General features: G+C 47.6%; 1 protein-coding gene across 1 annotated transcript in view; it reads right to left on the reverse strand.

Moving 5' to 3' along the window:
- Nucleotides 1–5,576: 5,576 nt before the first annotated feature.
- Nucleotides 5,577–21,303, reverse strand: part of SLC7A6 (solute carrier family 7 member 6) — a 96,496-nt gene continuing 80,769 nt past the window's right edge. The window contains exons 9-10 of the mRNA XM_030204297.1: nt 7,005–7,188; nt 5,577–6,007 (exon numbers count right to left, since the gene is read on the reverse strand). Of these exons, the coding sequence (XP_030060157.1) occupies nt 5,916–6,007; nt 7,005–7,188 (276 nt within the window). The 3' untranslated portion in view covers nt 5,577–5,915. The remainder of the gene's footprint in view (nt 6,008–7,004; nt 7,189–21,303) is intronic.

Genomic DNA, 21,303 nt, shown 5'->3' on the forward strand with positions numbered 1-21,303 from the left:
ATCACAATAGTGCTCATACAGAACAAGCAAGTTTATACTGGGAAACAGCAAAAGCAGTAATGAGGGGAGAAGTCATTGCATACAGAGCCCGAGCGAGCAAGATTAGAGATAAGGAAATTATACGCCTTGAAAAAGAAGTCTGTAAACAGAGGAGGCGATTTGGAAAGGTAACTTCGGCAGAAAATAAAAAGGAATTGTTAGCCACCCAGAGACAATTAAATGAGCTGCTTCATCAGAGGGCCCAGAAGTCACACACGTTTTATAGGCACCAACTTTTCATGTATGGAAATAAGGCGGGAGCCTTGATGGGGAGGTTAATTAATGGAACTAGGAAATCGGTGAGGATAGTACAAATCAGGGACCGAGGGGGTGGGCTCCTACGGGAAACTCCACATATATTGAAGCGTTTTCGGGACTATTTTGAAGACCTGTATAAGGATCCAGTGGAAGTTATGGAGGAAAGTGAGGTTTACCTGAAGAATCAGGTTCTGCCAAGGGTAACGGAGGCACAGAGGGAAGCACTTAACAGTCAAATAGAGGAGGGGGAATTATTGGTGGCTATACAGCAGAGTCAACTACATAAAGCTCCAGGGCCAAATGGGTTCAGCCTAGCTTTTTATAAATTGCTACAGGAGCAAGTTATACCTCCACTCCTGAAGCTCTATAATGCTATGGCTACATCAGGAGAAATGCCAGATGCATTGAATTTAGCGAAGGTGATAGTGCTATTAAAACCTAGTAAAGAAGAGTCAAGTGTTGAGTCTTATAGGCCCATTTCACTACTCAATTGTGATATAAAGTTATATGCGAAGATCCTGGCAAATAGATTAGCAAGGGTGCTCCCCACTCTGATAGCAACTCCGCAGGTGGGATTTGTGAAAGGAAGATCAGTGACAAGGAACATCAGAGCACTCCTAGCTTCGTTAGAGACTGTAGAGATGAGAGCAGAGCCTTCACTGCTAGTCAGCTTCGATGCGGAGAAGGCTTTTGATAGAGTGGTCTGGGGTTTTATGTTTGCAGTGATGAAGCAGATGGGGATAGAGGGTTTATTTAGGAGTGCGGTGGGGGCGTTATATAGGAACCCGCAGGCCTATATGTGGATAAATGGGGAGCAGTCGGGCCTATTTCCCATACGTCGTGGCACGCAGCAGGGGTGCCCTTTGTCTCCCCTGCTGTTTGTACTGGCCCTAGACCCATTGATTAGGGAAATTGAGACGCATCCAGAAATTGGGGGCATAACATGGGGGTCTTCCTCATTCAGGATCTCCGCTTTTGCGGACGACATTTTAGTGCATATCACTCAGCCTAAACAATCTTTAAATGCGTTGCTAGAGCTGTTCCAGGAATATGGAGATTTCGCAGGTCTAAAAATCAATTATCCCAAATCCCAGGCTTTAACAGGGAATCCACGAGTGAGAGGCCTGTGGGGGCATGCGTTCCCTCTGAAATGGGCCTCAGAATCCCTTCAGTATTTAGGGGTGCGAATCCCTATGCGTACCACAGCACTTTATCAGTTAAATATTAGTAGAAGACTAGAGGCGCAGAAAGAGCAATTAAAAACATGGAGAGTCTTGCCACTCAATCTGCATGGGAGGATACATCTGTATAGGATGGTGGAGTTCCCGCGGTGGCTCTACTTGTTGCAGACCCTCCCACTGCGGTTGAGGGGCAAAGATTTAAATCTGATAAATAAGGGGATAAGGAAATTTATATGGAGAGCTTCGAAGCCTAAATTGCCGTTAAAGTTACTGATGGGGCCCTGGAAGGAGGGGGGGATGGGTCTCCCAGATATACGTCGCTATAACCAAGCGTGCTTACTAAGGCACTTAGGGGACTGGTTTATGGACAGACAGGATTTCACGTACAGAAGGTTAGAGCAGGAATATTTTAAACCATACCACTTATACTACCTGCTACAGTGCCCAAAGAAAGTGTTGCCGAGCCCGATGAGAGGCAGTGTACTGTTGAGCCCATTGAGAGAGGCATGGCGGGACTTAGTTCATAGTTGGGGTCTGGCGGCGGATAGCTCTGACCTGTTGCCCATTCAGGGCAATCTGAGCTTTAAACCAGGGATGGACAATATAGTGTTCCGAAGGTGGGCTGAAATGGGAATCACAAGGTTAGAACATGTTTTGGGATCTAGAGGTCAGATGCTGGAGTTGGGGGCCTTGGGGGTAGGAATAGAGAATAGCTCCATGTTTGCACATTGTCAACTTGCACATTATGTTAGGTCTCTGGAGCCTGGGAAGTTGGGGGGTGGACATGGACGGCGCCTTAGAGCATTTTTTCGATCAGTGCCGGGGGATCACCTATCAGTTTCGGGTCTTCAGAGAGCCTTGGGGGAGCAAAGTAGGGGGAGAGATACAGGGAACATACTGCAACGCTGGGCCCAAGATCTGCAACGACCTAATTTGAGTCTTGATTTTCAGAAATTAATTGCACGCATTCCCACGCTGTCGGGTAATGCGACACTGCGTGAATGTCAATTTAGAATCACGTATAGAGCATACATGACCAAGGGTCAGGTATTCCGATTTGGAGGTGTCCAAGATCCGACCTGTATGAAATGTGGACTGGGAGAGAGCACATGGTTTCACTCGCTATGGGAATGCCCAAAAATAAAACGTTACTGGGGGGATATAATTAAGTATTTGGAATCAGTGTTACAGGGAGGTGTTCTTTCTTCCCCAGAGGGATTCCTGCTTGATAGGTATGAAGTCTTTAGGCAGTATAAGGGGGGGGGGGGCTCGGCAGTTCATCCGCAAGGCGGGAATTATAGGGAAAAAACTTATTATGGAGGCGTGGATGCAGGAGGAGCCGCCGGACTATTGGCACTGGAGGAACCGCTTACATGAGCTGATGATGCAGGAACGTAGGCTGGTGGGATGCTCCCCTAGAAGACGGAAGGCGTTCTTGAAGATCTGGGAGCAATATATTCACACTCTGTCAGCCAAGGCTCGCAGTTTTGTTTTGAATCGCCTTTGAAGTTTTTTTTTTTTTCATTTTAGATTTATTAGTTATTGGTGGTTTGGGGGGAGGGGGAGGGAGGGAAAGGTGGGAAGATAAGATATGGGGCCTGTAGGATACAATATCTGTTAGGGAAGCTTGTCTCAATGGGAGGGGGCGGGATGATTGGGTAAGCGGTAGCGTTATGTGTTCAAAGATGTCTTTAAGGGGGAATGGGGTTGGAATTCATCACTGTTTATAAGTCAGTTTAATAGTGTTATACTCCATGTTGTACTACAGAAGGGATAAATGTTTATTAAGGGAGGGAGGGGGGGGATGGCATGGGGAGAAAATCGAAAATAATTTGACGTCGGAAGGAACACCGACAGATGCCTGTTGCATTAGTTCTGTTATTGATGTACGATTAATGAATGAAAGATGATGAAAGCTGTTTCTACTGTGTGTTAAATTAATAAACAGATTTAAACAAAAAAAGTCAGCAACAAGGGACAAAGTAGAGAAGAAGTAAACTACTGAGCAAGTAACACCTACCAAAGTAGAAGCCGAAGCATGGAGTCCAGGAAGAGCTCAGCTGATAAAGTGCTGGCGTCTGACATCAGAAGGGACCGGCAGGGAGAAGGAGCACAGCCATAGGACAAGAGCAGGGGAAGGAGGAACCAGAAGACCAATAGGAGAGAAGCAAGGGAAGCCAGGCAGAGAGGGAGCAGACTCAGGTGCGTGGAAGCAAAGCAATCAAGGAGCCTGCAGCCAGAGAAGAACTACACACACATGACTCAGGGTTGTGCCAATCAAGTGTGCGTGTCGATGGAACCCCGCACAGTCCGAGGACGCTGCTAGCATTGAGGTACAGGACATGACATTTTCTCTCATTTATAAAATTGGACATGTAGAGGCTCATTTTCAAAGAATATAGACTTACAAAGTTGCATAGTTTACTATTGGGCTCAATTTCGAAAGAGATGCATGTCCAAAAAGTCGGCATTTGAACATCCATCTCACAGAAACGTCCAAATCAGTATATCGAAACCTCATTTTGGATGTCTTTCTCCGAAGTCCATCAGAAGGACGTACAAATATCAAGGGGGCATGTCAAGGCGGGACTTGGGCATTCCTAAGACGTCTTTAAGCCATAATGGAACAAAGCAAAAATGTCCAGCACTAAAACTTCTACGATTTGAGCTAGACCTGTTTTTTTTTACGAATAAGGCACAAAAAGGTGCCCCAAATGACTAGATGACCACTGCAGAGAATCAGGGATGACCTCCCCTTACTCCCCCGTGGTCACTAACCCCCTCCCACCCCCAAAAGGTGTGTTGAAGAACATTACTTGCCAGCCTCAGATGTCATACTCAGGTCCATGACAGAAGCATGCAGGTCCTTGGAGTACTTTAGTAGTAGGTGCAGTGCACTTCAGACAGGTGGACCCAGGCCCATACCCCCACTACCTATTACACTTGTGGAGGAAACTGTGAGCCCTCCAAAACTCACCAGAAACCCACTGTACCCACATATAGGTGCCCCCTTCACCCGTAAGGGCTATGGTAGTGGTGTACAGTTGAGGTTAGTTGGTTTTGGGGGCTCAGCACACAAGGTAAGGGAGTAATGGTGAGATGTGTACCTGGGAGCATTTTATGAAGTCCACTGCACTGCCCCCTAGGGTGCCCGATTGCTGTCCTGGGATGTCAGGGGGACCAGTCTACTAAAAATTCTGGCTCCTTCTACGTCCCAATGGCTTGACTTTGGACATTTTACACTTGAACGATTTTTTTTCGAATATGGCCGAAAATCAAAGACATCCAAATTGCAAAACGTCCAAATCACAGGACATCCATGGTATTTTCGAACACAAAAGATGGACTTCCTTCTTTTTCGAAAATGACCTTCTTCCCGGTTCGGAATTTGGACGTCTTTGTAAAACATCCAAATTCTGACTTAGACTTTTCTTTCAAAAATGCCCTTCCACGTAACTTTGTAAGTCTAAGTGCTTTGAAAATGGGCCCCCAACATATAACTTTGTAAATCTAGCCGCTTTGAAAATGTGCACCTTAATAAGCAAGTAGAGTTAGGCACATAACAAGCAGTGTGCACCTAAGTTTACAAGCCTTCTGAGGTGGTGTTCAAGGGGAGCATTTTCACTTATGCTCACACTTTTGAATTTTCCAAAGTACCTCAGAATAATGCACAATGAACAGCTGCCATAAATGTGCATAGTTTTCATTAATGGTCAATAGTTCTAAAAATGTTCCCTAATGGTTCCTAGGGCATTCCTAAGGCTGTAATTCATGATTAGCTCTTAAGAATGGATAAAGTTTAATCTGAATTATAACCTGGTAAATGGTTAGCAGCCCATGCTTTACTCCATAGATAACAAGTTTGCTCATATAACTGTGAGGAATCATGGTATTCATTTTGAATAAGGCTGCATCATGTGTCAGAAATTTTTAGTTTCAAGATGCACTATTTCTGAGCTTCAGCCATCCTTAACCAGAGCTGAAGAACAATGCCAAATGCAAGAGGAAGCAAGAACACTAACACACACCAGTATTTAAAAAAAAAATAAAAAAAAAAAACTACCCTAGATTTAAATTGTGTATAGTACAACTACTAAATACAACAAAAAAGAACTCATTTATTCATCCAATTCATAGGCCGCCTGTCTTAACAGTGATTCACTTTGTTATAAAAGGCTTCTTAATTTTGCATCCAAGATGTCTGCCCTTAAGAGTTGACCCAGAAACATATGCATACAAGTAATCCAATCATGTGGACTGACATTCTTGAAATAAAGTGTACACAAAACAGCAGATGATATATTAATGTGTGATGAGAAAGGCAACTGGTGTTCTCCAGTTCATTTGTTTTTGTCTTTCCACCTTTAGCTTGAGTTTTCTAGACTTTTTTTTTTAATTTTTTGGTTTACGACCTATAATCTTCTTAGTCTGAGGATCTCAGATAGATTTGGTGTCTTGCTTCTCTTCCAGGACATCCATTTCAGTCAGAACACAGTATAAAACTAACTGGGTTCCACGAGTAAGAGCACCTAAATGGGAATAAACAGTAAACAATAAAAAAAAAACTGACGCGACTAAAAAACTGACGCGACTATTTGCAAACTAATGCATATCTATTAGGGGACTGGGTGTGAAAAGACATGGTAAAGAATGTCCCATTACTAGCTGCCAGCGAAGCTCTCTCAGCAGCTTTTTTAGGGCCCCTTTTACCAAGCTGCAGCAAAAGGGGGCCGGGCGCTGGCGCATGTTTTATTTTCGGATGCATGTAGCGGACGCGCGCCAAGTGGCATCTGATGCGCGTAGGTCCTTACCGCACAGATTCCTTACCGCTAGGTCTATGGCTGGCGGTAAGGTCAGGCACCCAAAATGGATGTGCGGCAATTTTGATTTTGCCGCACATCCATTTTCTGAAAAAATTTTAAAAAGGCATTTGGTACATGGGCTGAAAAATATTTTTGCATGAGCCCAAAACCCATGCCTACACTATCGCAAGCCACTTTTTACCGCGGCTTAGTAAACGGAGCCCTTAATGATTTATTTTGTACATCACTTTTTTAACTAATTGAGATGTTCATTACCAATGTGTTTAATTATGTATTTATTTACAATATTTTACCCCTGATGCAGCTCTCCAATATGGAGCGAAACATGGCCATGTCGGGTTTTTAATGTTCCTGTATGTTCTGTAGTTAATAAAGCCTTACATTTATTCTATTTGAACATTTGATCTGCTGTTGTTTTTGTACTTCGGCTTCTGCAGATCCTTGCCTCCCTGTTGTATTGTTTGCTTTATACTTAGCGATGTGCAGTTATCCAGAGTGGCCCCTCTGATACTAGGACCTGGTCCTACAGTCAAGAACAGGCAAGATTCTCAAACTATTTCACAGCAAGTTTTTTTATAGCTATTATCTTCCAACCAGGAAGATACATGTGAGCCTCATATCAACAGTTCACTATTACCTCAGTCACAACATTTACTCGTTCCCTTTGTCAAGCAACAATACAGCCCCACCCATCTGATCTTACCTAAAAGTTTTCTAATGCAGGGAAACCTTTTAGACTCTGGCAGGTAGACTCCTATTACATAGATGGGAATTCCAGACACAGCAATGAGAATCCCAATCAAAGAATTAATGGTGTCGCTATATAGTGGTACCACCACCAGGAATACTGTGCATAGAACAAAAACTATGGGGAAAAATAAGCTCATCTGTAAAAGGAAAAAGGAACAGAGTTTAAAAAAAAAAGCATGAAATAGCACTTTTCCAAATACAAATAGAGCGCTGCTTTCGTAAAATAGAGATTGTTCTTATTTTTTAAACATTTTTAATCCACAAAATATCATTTGAACAAATTTAGTTTAAAAGACAGTAGAAAAAGGTTACACATCAGCACTATAGTTTTTAGGTGTGTATAAATTGTACATTTTCCATGTACAATTGTACATGTTTATTTTCCAGCTACTGAGGATTCTGTGAGGGTACAAAAATTAATGTCAACCAGTTTTTGCAAATACCATATATACTCAAATAGTTGTAGAAGCTTAATTACCTACAGTGCATTCTTGGGTCACTGTGGTGACAAAGAAAACTACTGTTTCTATGGAAGGTGGAACAGCTCTGAAGTATGTTCAACATGGGAGAGGCTGAGACAGGATGTGGGAGAGAGTGGTGCTGGACCCATAACAGGGGGAGGTGCTGGATTTGCAGGGGAAAAGATGTTGGACCTGTGAGAGGTAAGGGGACAAAAGAGAAGGGTGAGATACTGGACTACGGGGGCGCTGAACTGTGGAGGGAGGGAGGGAGGTAGAGATCCTTGATTGTGGGGAATGGAGGGAAGAGAGGGGGAGAGACACTGGGCCCAGAGGAGATGCGGCTACACAAATCCTGATGCCATGCTCCTTCCTAGGTTGTGTAGGTGGTAAACAGCACTTAGTAGGCTTTTAGTTCCAGTGCAAAGTTTGTGACATACACACAACCCAGGAAGGAGAACAGCATCAGGATTTATGTTGCTGCATATTTCTGGTTTCCTACTGCAAGTCCAGATTTCCTGCTCTTGCTCTCTCCTCCGAGCTACAGCTTTACTGAACATTAAAACTGCGCTTTTTCGGGGGGGGGGGGGGGGGTGAGGGAGCAAGGTGCTGGACCATAAAATGGGAACGGGAGAGAGAGGGAACATGGAGTTGCTAAAGCATAGGGTAGAGGGAGAAGGAAAAGGGAGCAGAAAATGCTGGACCACAGGGGTAGAGAAAAGGGGACAGAGATGCTGGGCTTCAAGAATGTGGGAAGGGGGAAGGGGGAAGGGGAAAGGAGAAAGGAGGGGGAAATGTTTTGTATGGTGGAACCATGTGGGAGAGCCCATGGGGATTCTCAAGGAGATGAGTGAGAAGAGGAAGGTGAGTACAGAGGGTAGAGGTATAATAATGGGGTGTGAGTGAAAGAAAAGGGAATAGGAGGCTAGAGAAGGAGTGTGACAGGAGAGCTAGAGGGTGAGAAGAGGAGATGGAAAGTTGGTAGGTAAGTGAAATATAGCTGGAAGACTGAAGAGTGAGAGTGAAATCTGAGTAGGTAAAGAAGAGAGGAATATGTCAGAGACAGATGTATTGAGGGAATGGAAGAAGATAGGAAGAAAATGGAGAAAGGACAATAATTTGTATGTGTGAGTTTTGTATTTATTTATTTATCCAAATTTTATTCCGCACAATCCTACGTTCTTGGTGGATTACAAAAAATCACATACACAATCATTAAAACACATCTCCAAAACAACAAGGCAAAATCTCCAAAGATTCATTGATAACAGCGATTGATCAAAGGTAGCCATGCATCAGCCCTTCACCCTATTTTCCCTTAAAGCCTCCTGCTTCGCCAAGTGCTGTTAAAAATAAAAATGTTTTTAACTGTTTTCTGAAAGAAAGAACCAGGCACACCCATTAAAGGGGGGCCGACCACAACCGGGCTGAAGGCCAGCGAAGACAGAAGTGTGGGGGAGGGTACAGGGAGGGACGATGCTGCGATAGCTAACAGACACCTTGCGGACAAGATACACAACCGCACATATAGTCAACACTTAGAAGAGAAGGGTGGTACTGATATATTCCCGGCCCCCGGCATGTATGAAGGGAATTAGCAGAAACCAGGTCTCAAGCATGTTCACAGCCATCAGTTTTCTCGCCAAAGCGGTGGCTGTCCAAAATCCAGCTAGGTCATTTGTTGTCACGAGACTGATGAGAGGATGGGGCAGGCCGGGAGTACCCTACCCAGGTGAAAGAAAACCCAGTACCGGCAGGGAATGGGCCGTCTCTTTGCATCATTAGAGGAGATAAGTGACACTGAGTTTGAGGGCCGTCGAGTCAAATGCGCATTCTCATTAGCTTTGCATGGTGCTCTGCGAGTCAGTGAGTTGGTGGCTACATACAAGCATGCCCACCATGGCACGTCCCTCTTAATACGTGACGCGGCCATTACAGCCGCGGCAACTGACCTACTTATTCGCAAATCAAAATGGATCGGAACGGACATGCCCTGTCCTGAACCTTCAAGCCAACTTAAAACAAAGACCAAAGACCAGCCTGCTGATTCATACACTAGGTACAGTACCCACTCATTTAGGATTAGGGCAGCTACGGCAGTGGCAGCACTAGGAGTGTCCATAGAGGCCATCAAAAGCCTGGGCCGATGGCGACCTAATGTATACAAGCGCTACATCAGACCTGTCTAGTGTATACAAGCGGTACATTGGACACATTAAGGCATCCACAGCAAAGTGATAATGGTTGCTTGCACTGTGCTAACATGTCGCTTCCCATTATATTCTGTTACAGGTATCCATATCCAGAATGAGCTGCAGCGGATCTGGATATGCGGTCACTCATCACTCGTATGTACATTGGGCACAGGGAAAGGCGGTGGGCGCATAGAAGGGCAGCAGTGAGACCGAACAGTGAGAGCCTGGGTTGTCAGGGCGATAGAGGAGCCAGGGCGATAGAGTAGCCATAACAGGGTATAGGTAAGGGAGGGATGCTTCAGGCATTCATGTGTGCATTAAAAGCCATACGGTCCCACATGACTTGCGAATAGATACAAGCCATAGCGTTAGGGCATGACCGCAGCCAGGAGGGGTGGGGGACCACGGCAAACGAGGTGTCATTGCCGTGGCCTGTGGCGTTAGACTACAATGTTTATGCACAGCCAGCAATGGGTACACAGCAGCTTGACACATAACAGTTACAAGTTTGGGGTAACTACTGCTGCAGAAAGAGTTGTGTGGAAAATTATCAAGTTGATGCAAATGGTAGGCTTGCATGTGAGCAGCCTTGTTATAAGGAAACAACGTGTATACAGCTTGTCTCCTAGCTTCGGCGGCCGGGAGGCCTAGAACGTCATTTTATAAATATGGTAGGTGCCTCCTTCAACGGGAGACACCAAGTGACGTCGGGTGCTTAGAAAACAGCACAGGGGGCCACAGGGGCTTGGTACGGCTTGGCCTGTGGCCCAGAATATGCAACTACGTGTAGAAGCTGTGTACCCGGGTAGAAATGCATGCTGGCATAATGATTAGTAGAAGATGTAATGTAATTTGTTTAAGTTATAACAATTTTGATGTTCCTGGCTGCGGCCAAAATAAATCCAATTCTATCGAAGATACGGCTTGTAGTGTGGTATTGAAGGGGGCGGGGGTTGATACGTCTGAGTGTGTGCCGAATGCCCGAGTTGAGCAGTGTTTCAATTTTACTCATTCCAAGTGGTAAAGTATTCCATAATTTATGCCCTGCAATTTGAAAACTAGTAGCACGAAGACCTAACAAACTCACCAATCAAAAACCTTAAAGAATGTGTAAGTTTCTAAATTTTATTTTTAAGAGTAAAAGCAAGCAGAGATGGACCTGCATTATTCAATGCTTTGAAAACCAATGTAAGAACCTTGAATTCAATCCTATAAACAATTGGCAGCCAGTGCAATGGTGCTAATAATTATTTTAATTACATATGATAACTCAAAAAAATATTATTGGTAATGCACTTATATCATTTCCTTAGCATGATATAGGATTTTATATGCATGTGTTTATAGCAGTATGAATAAAAGTTTTGTATATTCTATATAAGTGCATTACAAGTAATAATTTTTTCAGTTAAAATCTGTATTTCTGGTATTTATATTTGATTTACCCCCTGTATTTTCAGTTTTAGAATTACAAATGAGAGACAAGCTGGCCAAAGGTTTACAATAGGTGTCATAAGAAATGGCTTTCCACACAGAGATATCAGAGTTTGTCTTAACTTGAAATGCTCTGTTCTCAAGAAAGGATTGCGTTTGATTGGTTTTTCCCTCCTATTTTTCCCCATAGGAACCAATGATAGTACTGGACTCCATATTGGATAATGACTGTTTAATGCATTTGCATTGTTTCCTATCCAGAGATTTGAGGTTCCATATTTGAATAATTATCTAGTTCTGGTGAATCAAATAAATCAATAATCCATCCAACAGAAACAATTAGCTGTCGAAAACTGCAGGTCAAGATGGTGTCCGTGTGAGGGAGTGCGGCATGTCGGCTCTCAAACGCTAGGGCTCTGCTCCAGTAGCGAATACTTTCTCTCACCTGATATTATGGTGAAGAGAAAGGGGAAAGTCGGGGCAAAAGCCGCCGCGAGCCCTGGCGGAAATCCGACGCTCCGGCAGCCGATCCTGGAATCTTTTGGCCTTCGTGCATCGGGAATTCCGGTACCAGCTTTGGTTGGATCCCCAGGACAACATGGGGATCTTAGCTTAGAGGCGGCATCTTTAAGTCCACCTCTTCAAGCTGCACCGCTGAGACCGAGCTGTGAGATAGGACCAATAGGAGAGCCTCAGGCAGGTCCTTTGGAGATTAGCGGCGGCCCTGTTGGATTCTTAATCCCTGGTGGAATGCCATCTGGAGAGAGTGCGGGAGGTATTGATTCCTCGCCCTTCCCCTGCCAGGAAACCCCGCTCGTTTTGCTCGGCGTGAGGAGTAGACCTGCAGCTTTTACCTTGGAGACCCTTTGGGAGGTGATCCAGACCATAAATTTGTCTCTACTACAACTAACCAATTCCTTTAACTCTGAGGTGAAGGAATTAAAAAACTTTCAGCTAACGATGGAATCGAAGGCTCAGGAGCAGGAGAGAAAATGTGAGTCAAACTCTCAAGAGATAAAGACATTACAAACTGTAGTAACTAATATGGCAATAGATAAAGATTCAATTCAAAGGAAAATTGATTTCTTTGATAATCAACTCAGGCATAAGAACCTGAGATTCCTAAATTTCCCGAAGACTCCTTTGATATCACTGACTGAGATGTTAAAAAAGTACTTTACTGAAGTGCTAGGTATTCCTAAAGAAGCCATACCACCAATTATAAAGGCTTTTTATATCACAGGAGCTAATATAGTTCGAACACAGGTTTCAGAACTGAATGTAACAAAACTTTTAGAAACATCTTTAGAAATTATAACAGAGCGTACAACTCTCCTAGCTACCTTTGCATTCGAGACTGACAGAAACCATGTCTTTAGACTTTACTTCAGAAATATGTCGACCCAGTTTCTCGGAACAAAAATACAAATTTTTCCTGATTTGAGTAAAAATACCCAGAGGAGGAGGAGAGAATTTCTGGGACTTAGGCCTCAGGTTCTCTCCTTAGGTCCTACTTTTAAATTGAAATTTGCCTGTAGGTGTTTAATTTCCTTGAATGCTGTATATTACGTATTTTTTTAACCAGATAGTTTCTAAAGAGAGTGGAGGCGAAAGAGGCCTGCCCCCCCCCCCCCCCCCCCCCGAAGGGAGCTGAAACCCCAAGCTGAGAACGGTCTCTGCCCTCACAGTGTATTTTTTTCTTAGAAGTATAAAGTAAGAATTCCTTGTATCTTGACCATATTATTGTGGACTAAGTAACAATATAATTTCTTTCTCCTTGATGTAAAAAATAAACAATTTCTTATACATTTCCTGATTTTCCCACATTTATATTATGTAAATGTTTATTTTGAAAAAAAAAAAAACAATTAGCTGTCTAGATATTACACTACCTTTTAAACCATTCTGTACGGGGGGGGGGTCACATGATGCCATGACCGAGAGAAGACGCAGGGACTGAGCTCTCCCGGCCTTCCCGCTCCGTTCCGCTCTTAAATTGTATTTTTTTCGATAATAAGACATCACTTTGTGGAGAGGAATCATTATTTACTTGGACAGAGGCATTTTGACAATAATCTGACGATTCATGGCGGCTAAATCTTTCCGTAAAGGCTCGGAGTGTTCACGAGGTGGAGAGGACAAGATGGCGGCGTCGGCTAGTCCCGCCACCGTAGAACTCAGTTCGGCCTGGGTTGCAGAGGTTGTGGCTGAAGTGACAGCGGCAATGAAACCTCATTTGGATAAACGGCTGCAGCCTATAAACACTAAACTGGAACGATTACAGGAGTACCTGGATTCTATTAATCGAGACTTGACACAACAGCAGAACACTAGTGATTTGGAGGGCCATGTGAAGCAATTGGAGGATGAGTGCGATCAATTGCAGACTAAGGTTTCAAGTTATGAGGACAAATTAGAGAATCTTGAAAACCGGTCCAGGAGGAATAATCTTCGTTTGGTGGGCCTCCCGGAATCCGTGGCGGAGAAAGAACTAATCGGGGCTCTAGAGGCTTGGCTCTCATGGGACCTACAATTGCCTATGCACGCTGGGCTTTTGTGTATTGAGAGAGCTCATAGACTTGGGCAATATTTGCCAAATGGCCCCCGACCTCGAGTGGTTATATTTCGTGTTCTTAACTATGCTCATAAAGTATACATTCTACAGGTGCTCAGAAGCGGTATAACATATGATAATCATAAAGTGTTATGTTTTCAAGATTATTCGGCTAAAGTAGCAGCTCAGAAGAGCAGTTTTGCCCCATTGTGTACTCAGTTGATGAATCGAAAGATTCGATTTGTGCTTCAATATCCAGCACGTAAAACTGATGCATGGCAATAAAGTGATGTATTTTGAAACTATGGCCACTGCGCAGGATTTTTTATCTGGGATACCGACGACATCTTCCCCGGAAGAAGCTGAGACTTGAGTCTTGCTTTAGAAGGTCTTATGATACTCTTGGATGGACCTAAGAAGATTCGCCATAGGCCAAGGAGACATGAAGAGTTATGAACTTATTGGGGCACTCTAGTTAGATCCGGACACCCCTCAGGGTGGAATTCGTGGTACATTGATCTGAAACATTGATGTACAGCTAAGTACTTGCTATTGAGCCTACAGATTTGGAGTTTTCATTTGATTTTGCAACGCCGATCATTTCTTGGAATGGAGATTTGAGCCAACTTTTGGAGATGCCGCACCATGGAATCTGGTGGATTACCTCCGTATTGTAAGGATGGGAAACACAGAGAGAGAACTTTTTTTCCCCCTTCATGACTGCTATGACACTGACATTTATATACTTTTATTATTTTTTATGATGCTTGTGTTGGGAGCAGGTCCACTCAAAGATGCCATAACTGTGTTTGTTCCACTCAATCTAGACCAGTGATGGCGAACCTTTCAGAGACCAAGTGCCCAAACAGCAACCCAAAATCTAATTATTTATCGCAAAGTGCCATTCCCCCTCTTCCCTCCCTCTCATTCCCCCCCTCTCCCCCTTCCCCCTCGTCCCCCCTCCACCTCCCCCCGAGTTCCAGGGTCCCCCTCCCTCTGAGTTACACAGGGTCCCCTCACCCTCCCAGTTCCAGGGTCAAGATCCCCCCTCCCCTCTCCCTCCCAGTTCCAGGGCCAGGGTCCCCCCTCCCTTCTCCCTCCCTCCCACCCAGTTCCAGGGTTGTCATGGGAGGAACCAGAATGCTGCTCATTCAATGACTCTCTCCTATCAGCATTTTCCTACTACTGTGGTAGCCAATCTTTGTGCCCCACAAACGGAACGGTGTTTTATTTAATCCTGCAGTGCTGTCGTAGTGAAAACACACCAGCAACCCTACATGGAGGCTGGTCTGACAAGGAAAACCAATAGCGTCAAAGACAAAAGCTTTTCCTGAGCAGCCCGCCCTCCCTCCGTCCGAGTACCAGGGCCCCCCTCCGAAATTTAAAAGTCATACCTGGTCGGGGTTAAGGCAGTGTCGGTGGCAGCAGCAGCAGTGAAAAGCGTGCTGACTCGGCACGCCTTCAGCCTTCCCTTGCGGAAACAGGAAATGAGGGCGGGACCAGAGCTTGAGAGACCGAAGGGAAGGCTGAAGGCGCGCCGAGTCAGCACGCTTTTCACTACTGCTGCTACTGCCGACGCCGCCTTAACCCCAACCAGGTATGACTTTTACATTTCGGAGGTGGACCCTGGGGGGCTGGAATTGGCTGAGGCGACGGCGCGCGTGCCAACAGAGCGGGCTCTGCATGACCTCTCTGGCACGCATGCCATAGGTTCGCCATCACTGATCTAGACTATCCAACATTACTTTGTACTTGTTTTTCTCACCGGATTTGTATTTCTTACCGAACACTACTTTGTATTTGTTTCTTACCGGAATCAGCAACCGCCTTTCCGATAATATGTAAGCCACATTGAGCCTGCAAATAGGTGGGAAAATGTGGGATACAAATGTAACAAATAATAATGTGATGAATGGTAGATTTGAATGAATGCATACATTAGCTGGTTTTTTTTTGTTTGTTTGGGTTGCCATGGGAGTGGACGGAGCGGGAGGGAGGTATTTCAGTGACCTGCCCCTTTATCGGGGCTCTTTAGGTTTTTGGAGAGAAGGATTAAGGGGAAAGGGAATAGGAGGGATTTTTTGGGATTATGGATAGGAGGGATAATTGGGATTTAGTGGGTTGGTATGAAGTTACTTTCTTTAACGCTGGGAATTATAGGGCTTTGGAGGGAATCATGCTGGGACCTTTTGAGGTGGATTATGAATTGGAGAGGGATGGCTGCAGGCTCGATGGGCAAGTGGAGGAGGAGGATTCTGGTGGCTGGGACAGGATCCCCGAGAGTGATAATCATAGTTGGTATTGGTTGGCACTATACTGTGGGACTACCACGTAATACCTAACTTATTTACTTGGAATGTGGGAGGCATCTCCTCCGCCATAAAGAGAAGAAAGATTCTACACACCTTACACAAGAAACATGCACAGATAGCTTTTCTCCAGAAAACACATCTTTGTGCTGAAGAACACAAGAAACGTTTCACAAGGTGAGTGGGTACTTACCTAGAGGCCCCTGCTGTTGCAAAGAAAGTGAATGATACATACCTGTAGCAGGTGTTCTCCGAGGACAGCAGGCTGATTGTTCTCACGACTGGGTGACGTCCGCGGCAGCCCCCACCAACCGGAAAAAAGCTTCGCGGGACGGTCGGCACGCAGGGCACGCCCACCGCGCATGCGCGGCCGTCTTCCCGCCCGTGCGCGACCGCTCCCGCCAGTTGAATGACTAGCAAAAGATGAAACACACAACTCCAAAGGGGAGGAGGGAGGGTAGGTGAGAACAATCAGCCTGCTGTCCTCGGAGAACACCTGCTACAGGTATGTATCATTCACTTTCTCCGAGGACAAGCAGGCTGCTTGTTCTCACGACTGGGGTATCCCTAGCTCTCAGGCTCACTCAAAACAAGAACCCAGGTCAATTGAACCTCGCAACGGCGAGGGTACAACAGAAATTGACCTACGAAGAACAACTAACTGAGAGTGCAGCCTGACCAGAATAAATTCGGGTCCTGGAGGGTGGAGTTGGATTTACACCCCAAACAGATTCTGCAGCACCGACTGCCCGAACCGACTGTCGCGTCGGGTATCCTGCTGGAGGCAGTAATGAGATGTGAATGTGTGGACAGATGACCACGTCGCAGCCTTGCAGATCTCTTCAATAGTGGCTGACTTCAAGTGGGCCACCGACGCTGCCATGGCTCTGACACTATGAGCCGTGACATGACCCTCAAGAGTCAGCCCAGCCTGGGCGTAAGTGAAGGAAATGCAATCTGCTAGCCAATTGGAGATGGTGCGTTTCCCGACAGCGACCCCTAGCCTGTTAGGGTCGAAAGAAATAAACAATTGGGCGGACTGTCTGTTGGGCTGTGTCCGCTCCAAGTAGAAGGCCAATGCTCTCTTGCAGTCCAATGTGTGCAACTGACGTTCAGCAGGGCGGGTATGCGGCCTGGGAAAGAATGTTGGCAAGACAATTGACTGGTTAAGATGGAACTCCGACACCACCTTCGGCAGGAACTTTGGGTGGGTACGGAGCACTACTCTGTTGTGATGAAATTTGGTATATGGAGCATGAGCTACTAGGGCTTGAAGCTCACTGACCCTACGAGCGGAAGTAACTGCCACCAAGAAAATGACCTTCCAGGTCAAGTACTTCAGATGGCAGGTATTCAGTGGCTCAAAAGGAGGTTTCATCAGCTGGGTGAGGACGACGTTGAGATCCCATGACACAGTAGGAGGCTTAGTAGGGGGCTTTGACAAAAGCAAGCCTCTCATGAATCGAACGACTAAAGGCTCTCCAGAGATGGCTTTACCTTCCACACGATAATGGTAAGCACTAATCGCACTAAGGTGATTCCTTACTGAGTTGGTCTTGAGGCCAGACTCTGATAAGTGCAGAAGGTATTCAAGCAGGTTCTGTGCAGGGCAAGAACGAGGTTCTAGGGCCTTGCTCTCACACCACACGACAAACCTCCTCCACTTGAAAAAGTAACTCTTTTTAGTGGAATCCTTCCTAGAGGCAAGCAAGACCCGGGAGACACCCTCAGACAGACCCAACGCAGTGAAGTCTACGCCCTCAACATCCAGGCCGTGAGAGCCAGGGACTGAAGGTTGGGGTGCAGCAACGCTCCGTCGTTCTGCGAGATGAGAGTCGGAAAACACTCCAATCTCCACGGTTCCCCGGAGGACAACTCCAGAAGAAGAGGGAACCAGATCTGACGGGGCCAAAAGGGCGCTATCAGAATCATGGTGCCGCGGTCTTGCTTGAGCTTCAGTAAGGTCTTCCCCACCAAAGGTATGGGAGGATAAGCATACAGGAGGCCGGTCCCCCAATGGAGGAGAAAAGCGTCCGACGCTAGCCTGCCGTGTGCCTGAAGTCTGGAACAGAACAGAGGCAGCTTGTGGTTGGTCTGAGAGGCGAAAAGGTCCACCGAGGGGGTGCCCCACTCTCGGAAGATCTTGCGTACCACTCTGGCGTGGAGCGACCACTCGTGCGGTTGCATGACTCTGCTCAGTCTGTCGGCCAGACTGTTGTTTAAGCCTGCCAGGTACGTGGCTTGGAGGAGCATGCCGAACCGACACGCCCAACGCCACATCCCGACGGCCTCCTGACACAGGGGGCGAGATCCGGTGCCCCCCTGCTTGTTGACGTAATACATTGCAACCTGATTGTCTGTCCGAATTTGGATAATTTGGCAGGACAGCCGATCTCTGAAAGCCTTCAGTGCGTTCCAGATCGCTCGGAGCTCCAGGAGGTTGATCTGCAGATCCTTTTCCTGGAGGGACCACAGACCCTGGGTGTGAAGCCCATCGACATGAGCTCCCCACCCCAGGCGAGATGCATCCGTCGTCAACACTTTCGTGGGCTGTGGAATTTGAAATGGACGTCCCAGTGTCAAATTGGTCCGGATGGTCCACCAGAGCAGTGAAGTGCGGCAACTGGTGGAGAGGCGGATGACATCTTCTAGATTCCCGGTGGCTTGGAACCACTGGGAAGCTAGGGTCCATTGAGCAGATCTCATGTGAAGACGAGCCATGGGAGTCACATGAACTGTGGAGGCCATATGACCCAGAAGTCTCAACATCTGCCGAGCTGTGATCTGCTGAGACGCTCTGGTCTGCGAAGCCAGGGCCAGGAGATTGGTGGCCCTCGCTTCGGGAAGGTAGGCCTGAGCCGTCTGGGTATTCAGCAGAGCTCCTATGAATTCCAGAGACTGGGTTGGCTGGAGATGGGACTTTGGGTAATTTATCACAAACCCCAGCAGCTCCAGAAGCTGAATAGTGCACTGCATGGACCGGAGGGCTCCTGCCTCCGAGGTGTTCTTGACCAGCCAATCGTCGAGATATGGGAACACGTGCACTCCCAGCTTGCGTAGGTAGGCCGCTACCACCACGAGGCACTTGGTAAACACTCGTGGGGCAGAGGCGAGCCCAAAGGGCAGCACACAATACTGAAAGTGCCGTGCACCCAGGCGGAATCTGAGATACTGTCTGTGAGCTGGCAGTATCGGTATGTGAGTATATGCGTCCTTTAAATCCAGGGAACATAGCCAATCGTTTTTCTGAATCATTGGCAGAAGGGTGCCCAAGGAAAGCATCCTGAACTTTTCTTTGACCAGGAATTTGTTCAGGCCTCTCAGGTCTAGGATGGGACGCATCCCCCCTGTTTTCTTTTCCACAAGGAAGTACCTGGAATAGAATCCCTGCCCTTCCTGCCCGGATGGTACGGGCTCGACCGCATTGGCGCTGAGAAGGGCGGAGAGTTCCTCTGCAAGTACCTGCTTGTGATGGGAGCTGAAAGACTGAGCTCCCGGAGGACAATTTGGAGGCAGGGAGGCCAAATTCAGGGCGTATCCGCACCGCACTATTTGGAGAACCCACTGGTCGGAGGTTATGAGAGGCCACCTTTGGTGAAAAAATTTTAACCTCCCTCCGACCGGCAGATCGTCCGGTACGGACACTTGTAGGGCGGCTATGTTCCCGTGGATCCAGTCAAAAGCCCGTCCCCGGCTTTTGCTGTGGGGGCGCAGGGGGCTGCTTAGGCGCACGCTGTTGACGAGAACGAGCGCGCTGGGGCTGTCCCTGTGCCTGACGAGGCCTTCGGGCCGGCTGGTTGTACCTACGCTTCGCAAAAGAATAGGGTGCAGCCTGCCGGGCCCGGGAAAAACGTCCACCTGTGGAGGTGGATGCTGAAGGCGCCCGGTGGGAGAGCTTGTCGAGAGCGGTTTCCCGCTGATGCAGTTGGTCCACCATCTGCTCGACCTTCTCACCAAAAATGTTATCCCCCCGGCAAGGGACGTCGGCCAGTCTCTGCTGGGTGCGGTTGTCCAGGTCAGAGGCACGCAGCCATGAGAGCCTGCGCATCACTATACCTTGGGCCGCAGCACGAGATGCCACGTCACAGGTGTCATAGATACCCCTGGACAGGAACTTTCTGCACGCCTTCAGCTGCCTGACCACCTCCTGATAAGGCCTGGACTGCTCCGGCGGGAGCTTCTCGACCAGGTCCGCCAGTTGCTGCACATAGGTCCGCATGTGAATGCTCATATAGAGCAGGTATGATTGGATGCGGGTCACGAGCATGGAGGATTGGTAGGCCTTCCTCCCAAACGAGTCCAGAGTGCGAGACTCCCGCCCCGGGGGCGCCGAGGCGGTATCCCTCGAACTCCGTGCCCTCTTGAGAGCAGAATCCACGACCGCTGAGTCATGGGGCAATTGTGGCCGCATTAGCTCTGGGTCGAAGTGGATCCTGTACTGGGACTCTGCTTTCTTGGGAATGGTGGGGTTAGTTAATGGTCGCACCCAGTTCCGAAGCAGCGTCTCCTTAAGGACATTGTGCAGCGGCACCGTGGAGGACTCTCTAGGTGGTGATGGATAGCTCTTCCACAGAGACCACGGGGAAGGGAATGCTAATAGACATATCCCGCACAAAGGAGGCAAAGGAGAGACTCTCGGGAGGTGAGAGTTTCCTCTCCGGTGAAGGCGTGGGGTCCGAGGGAAGGCCCGTAGACTCCTCTGAGGAGAAATATCTAGGGTCCTCCTCTTCCCCCCACGAGTCCTCATCCTCGGTGTCGGACATAAGCTCATGTAGCTGAGTCCTGAACCGGGCCCGGCTCGACGTCGAGGCACCAAGGTCTCGGTGTCGTCGAGCGGTGGACTCCCGCGCCGGCGGGGACGGAGCTCCCTCCATCGACGTCGACGGGGACTCCACCTGCGTGGCGGTCGAGACCGGCACCGCAAGCGGCGGCGGTGTCGACGGCCCCGGCGCCGGGCTAGAGCTCGCCGGCGCCACAGTCATCGGCACCGAGGGCGCAAGCACCCCCGGCGCCGGCACAGCCTGGCGCATCAGCCCTTCCAGGATCCCCGGAAGGATGGCTCTGAGGCACTCGTCCAGGCCCGCTGCCGGGAAAGGCGGTGGGGCCGGTAGGGGTGTCGGCGCCAGAAGCTGCTGGGGGCCAGGAGACGGCACCGAGGTGCCGGAACCCCGACGCGTCGGTACCTCCACAACCGACGGAGACCTCTCCTCTCGACGATGACGCTTCGGCGTCGCCTCCTCTCCGATATCCGGATGCACCGAGGGCGACCGGTGACGACGCTTCTTATCTTTCTTACGATGCC

The sequence above is a fragment of the Microcaecilia unicolor genome, chromosome 5, assembly GCF_901765095.1.
Source record: "Microcaecilia unicolor chromosome 5, aMicUni1.1, whole genome shotgun sequence".
NCBI lineage: Eukaryota > Metazoa > Chordata > Amphibia > Gymnophiona > Siphonopidae > Microcaecilia > Microcaecilia unicolor.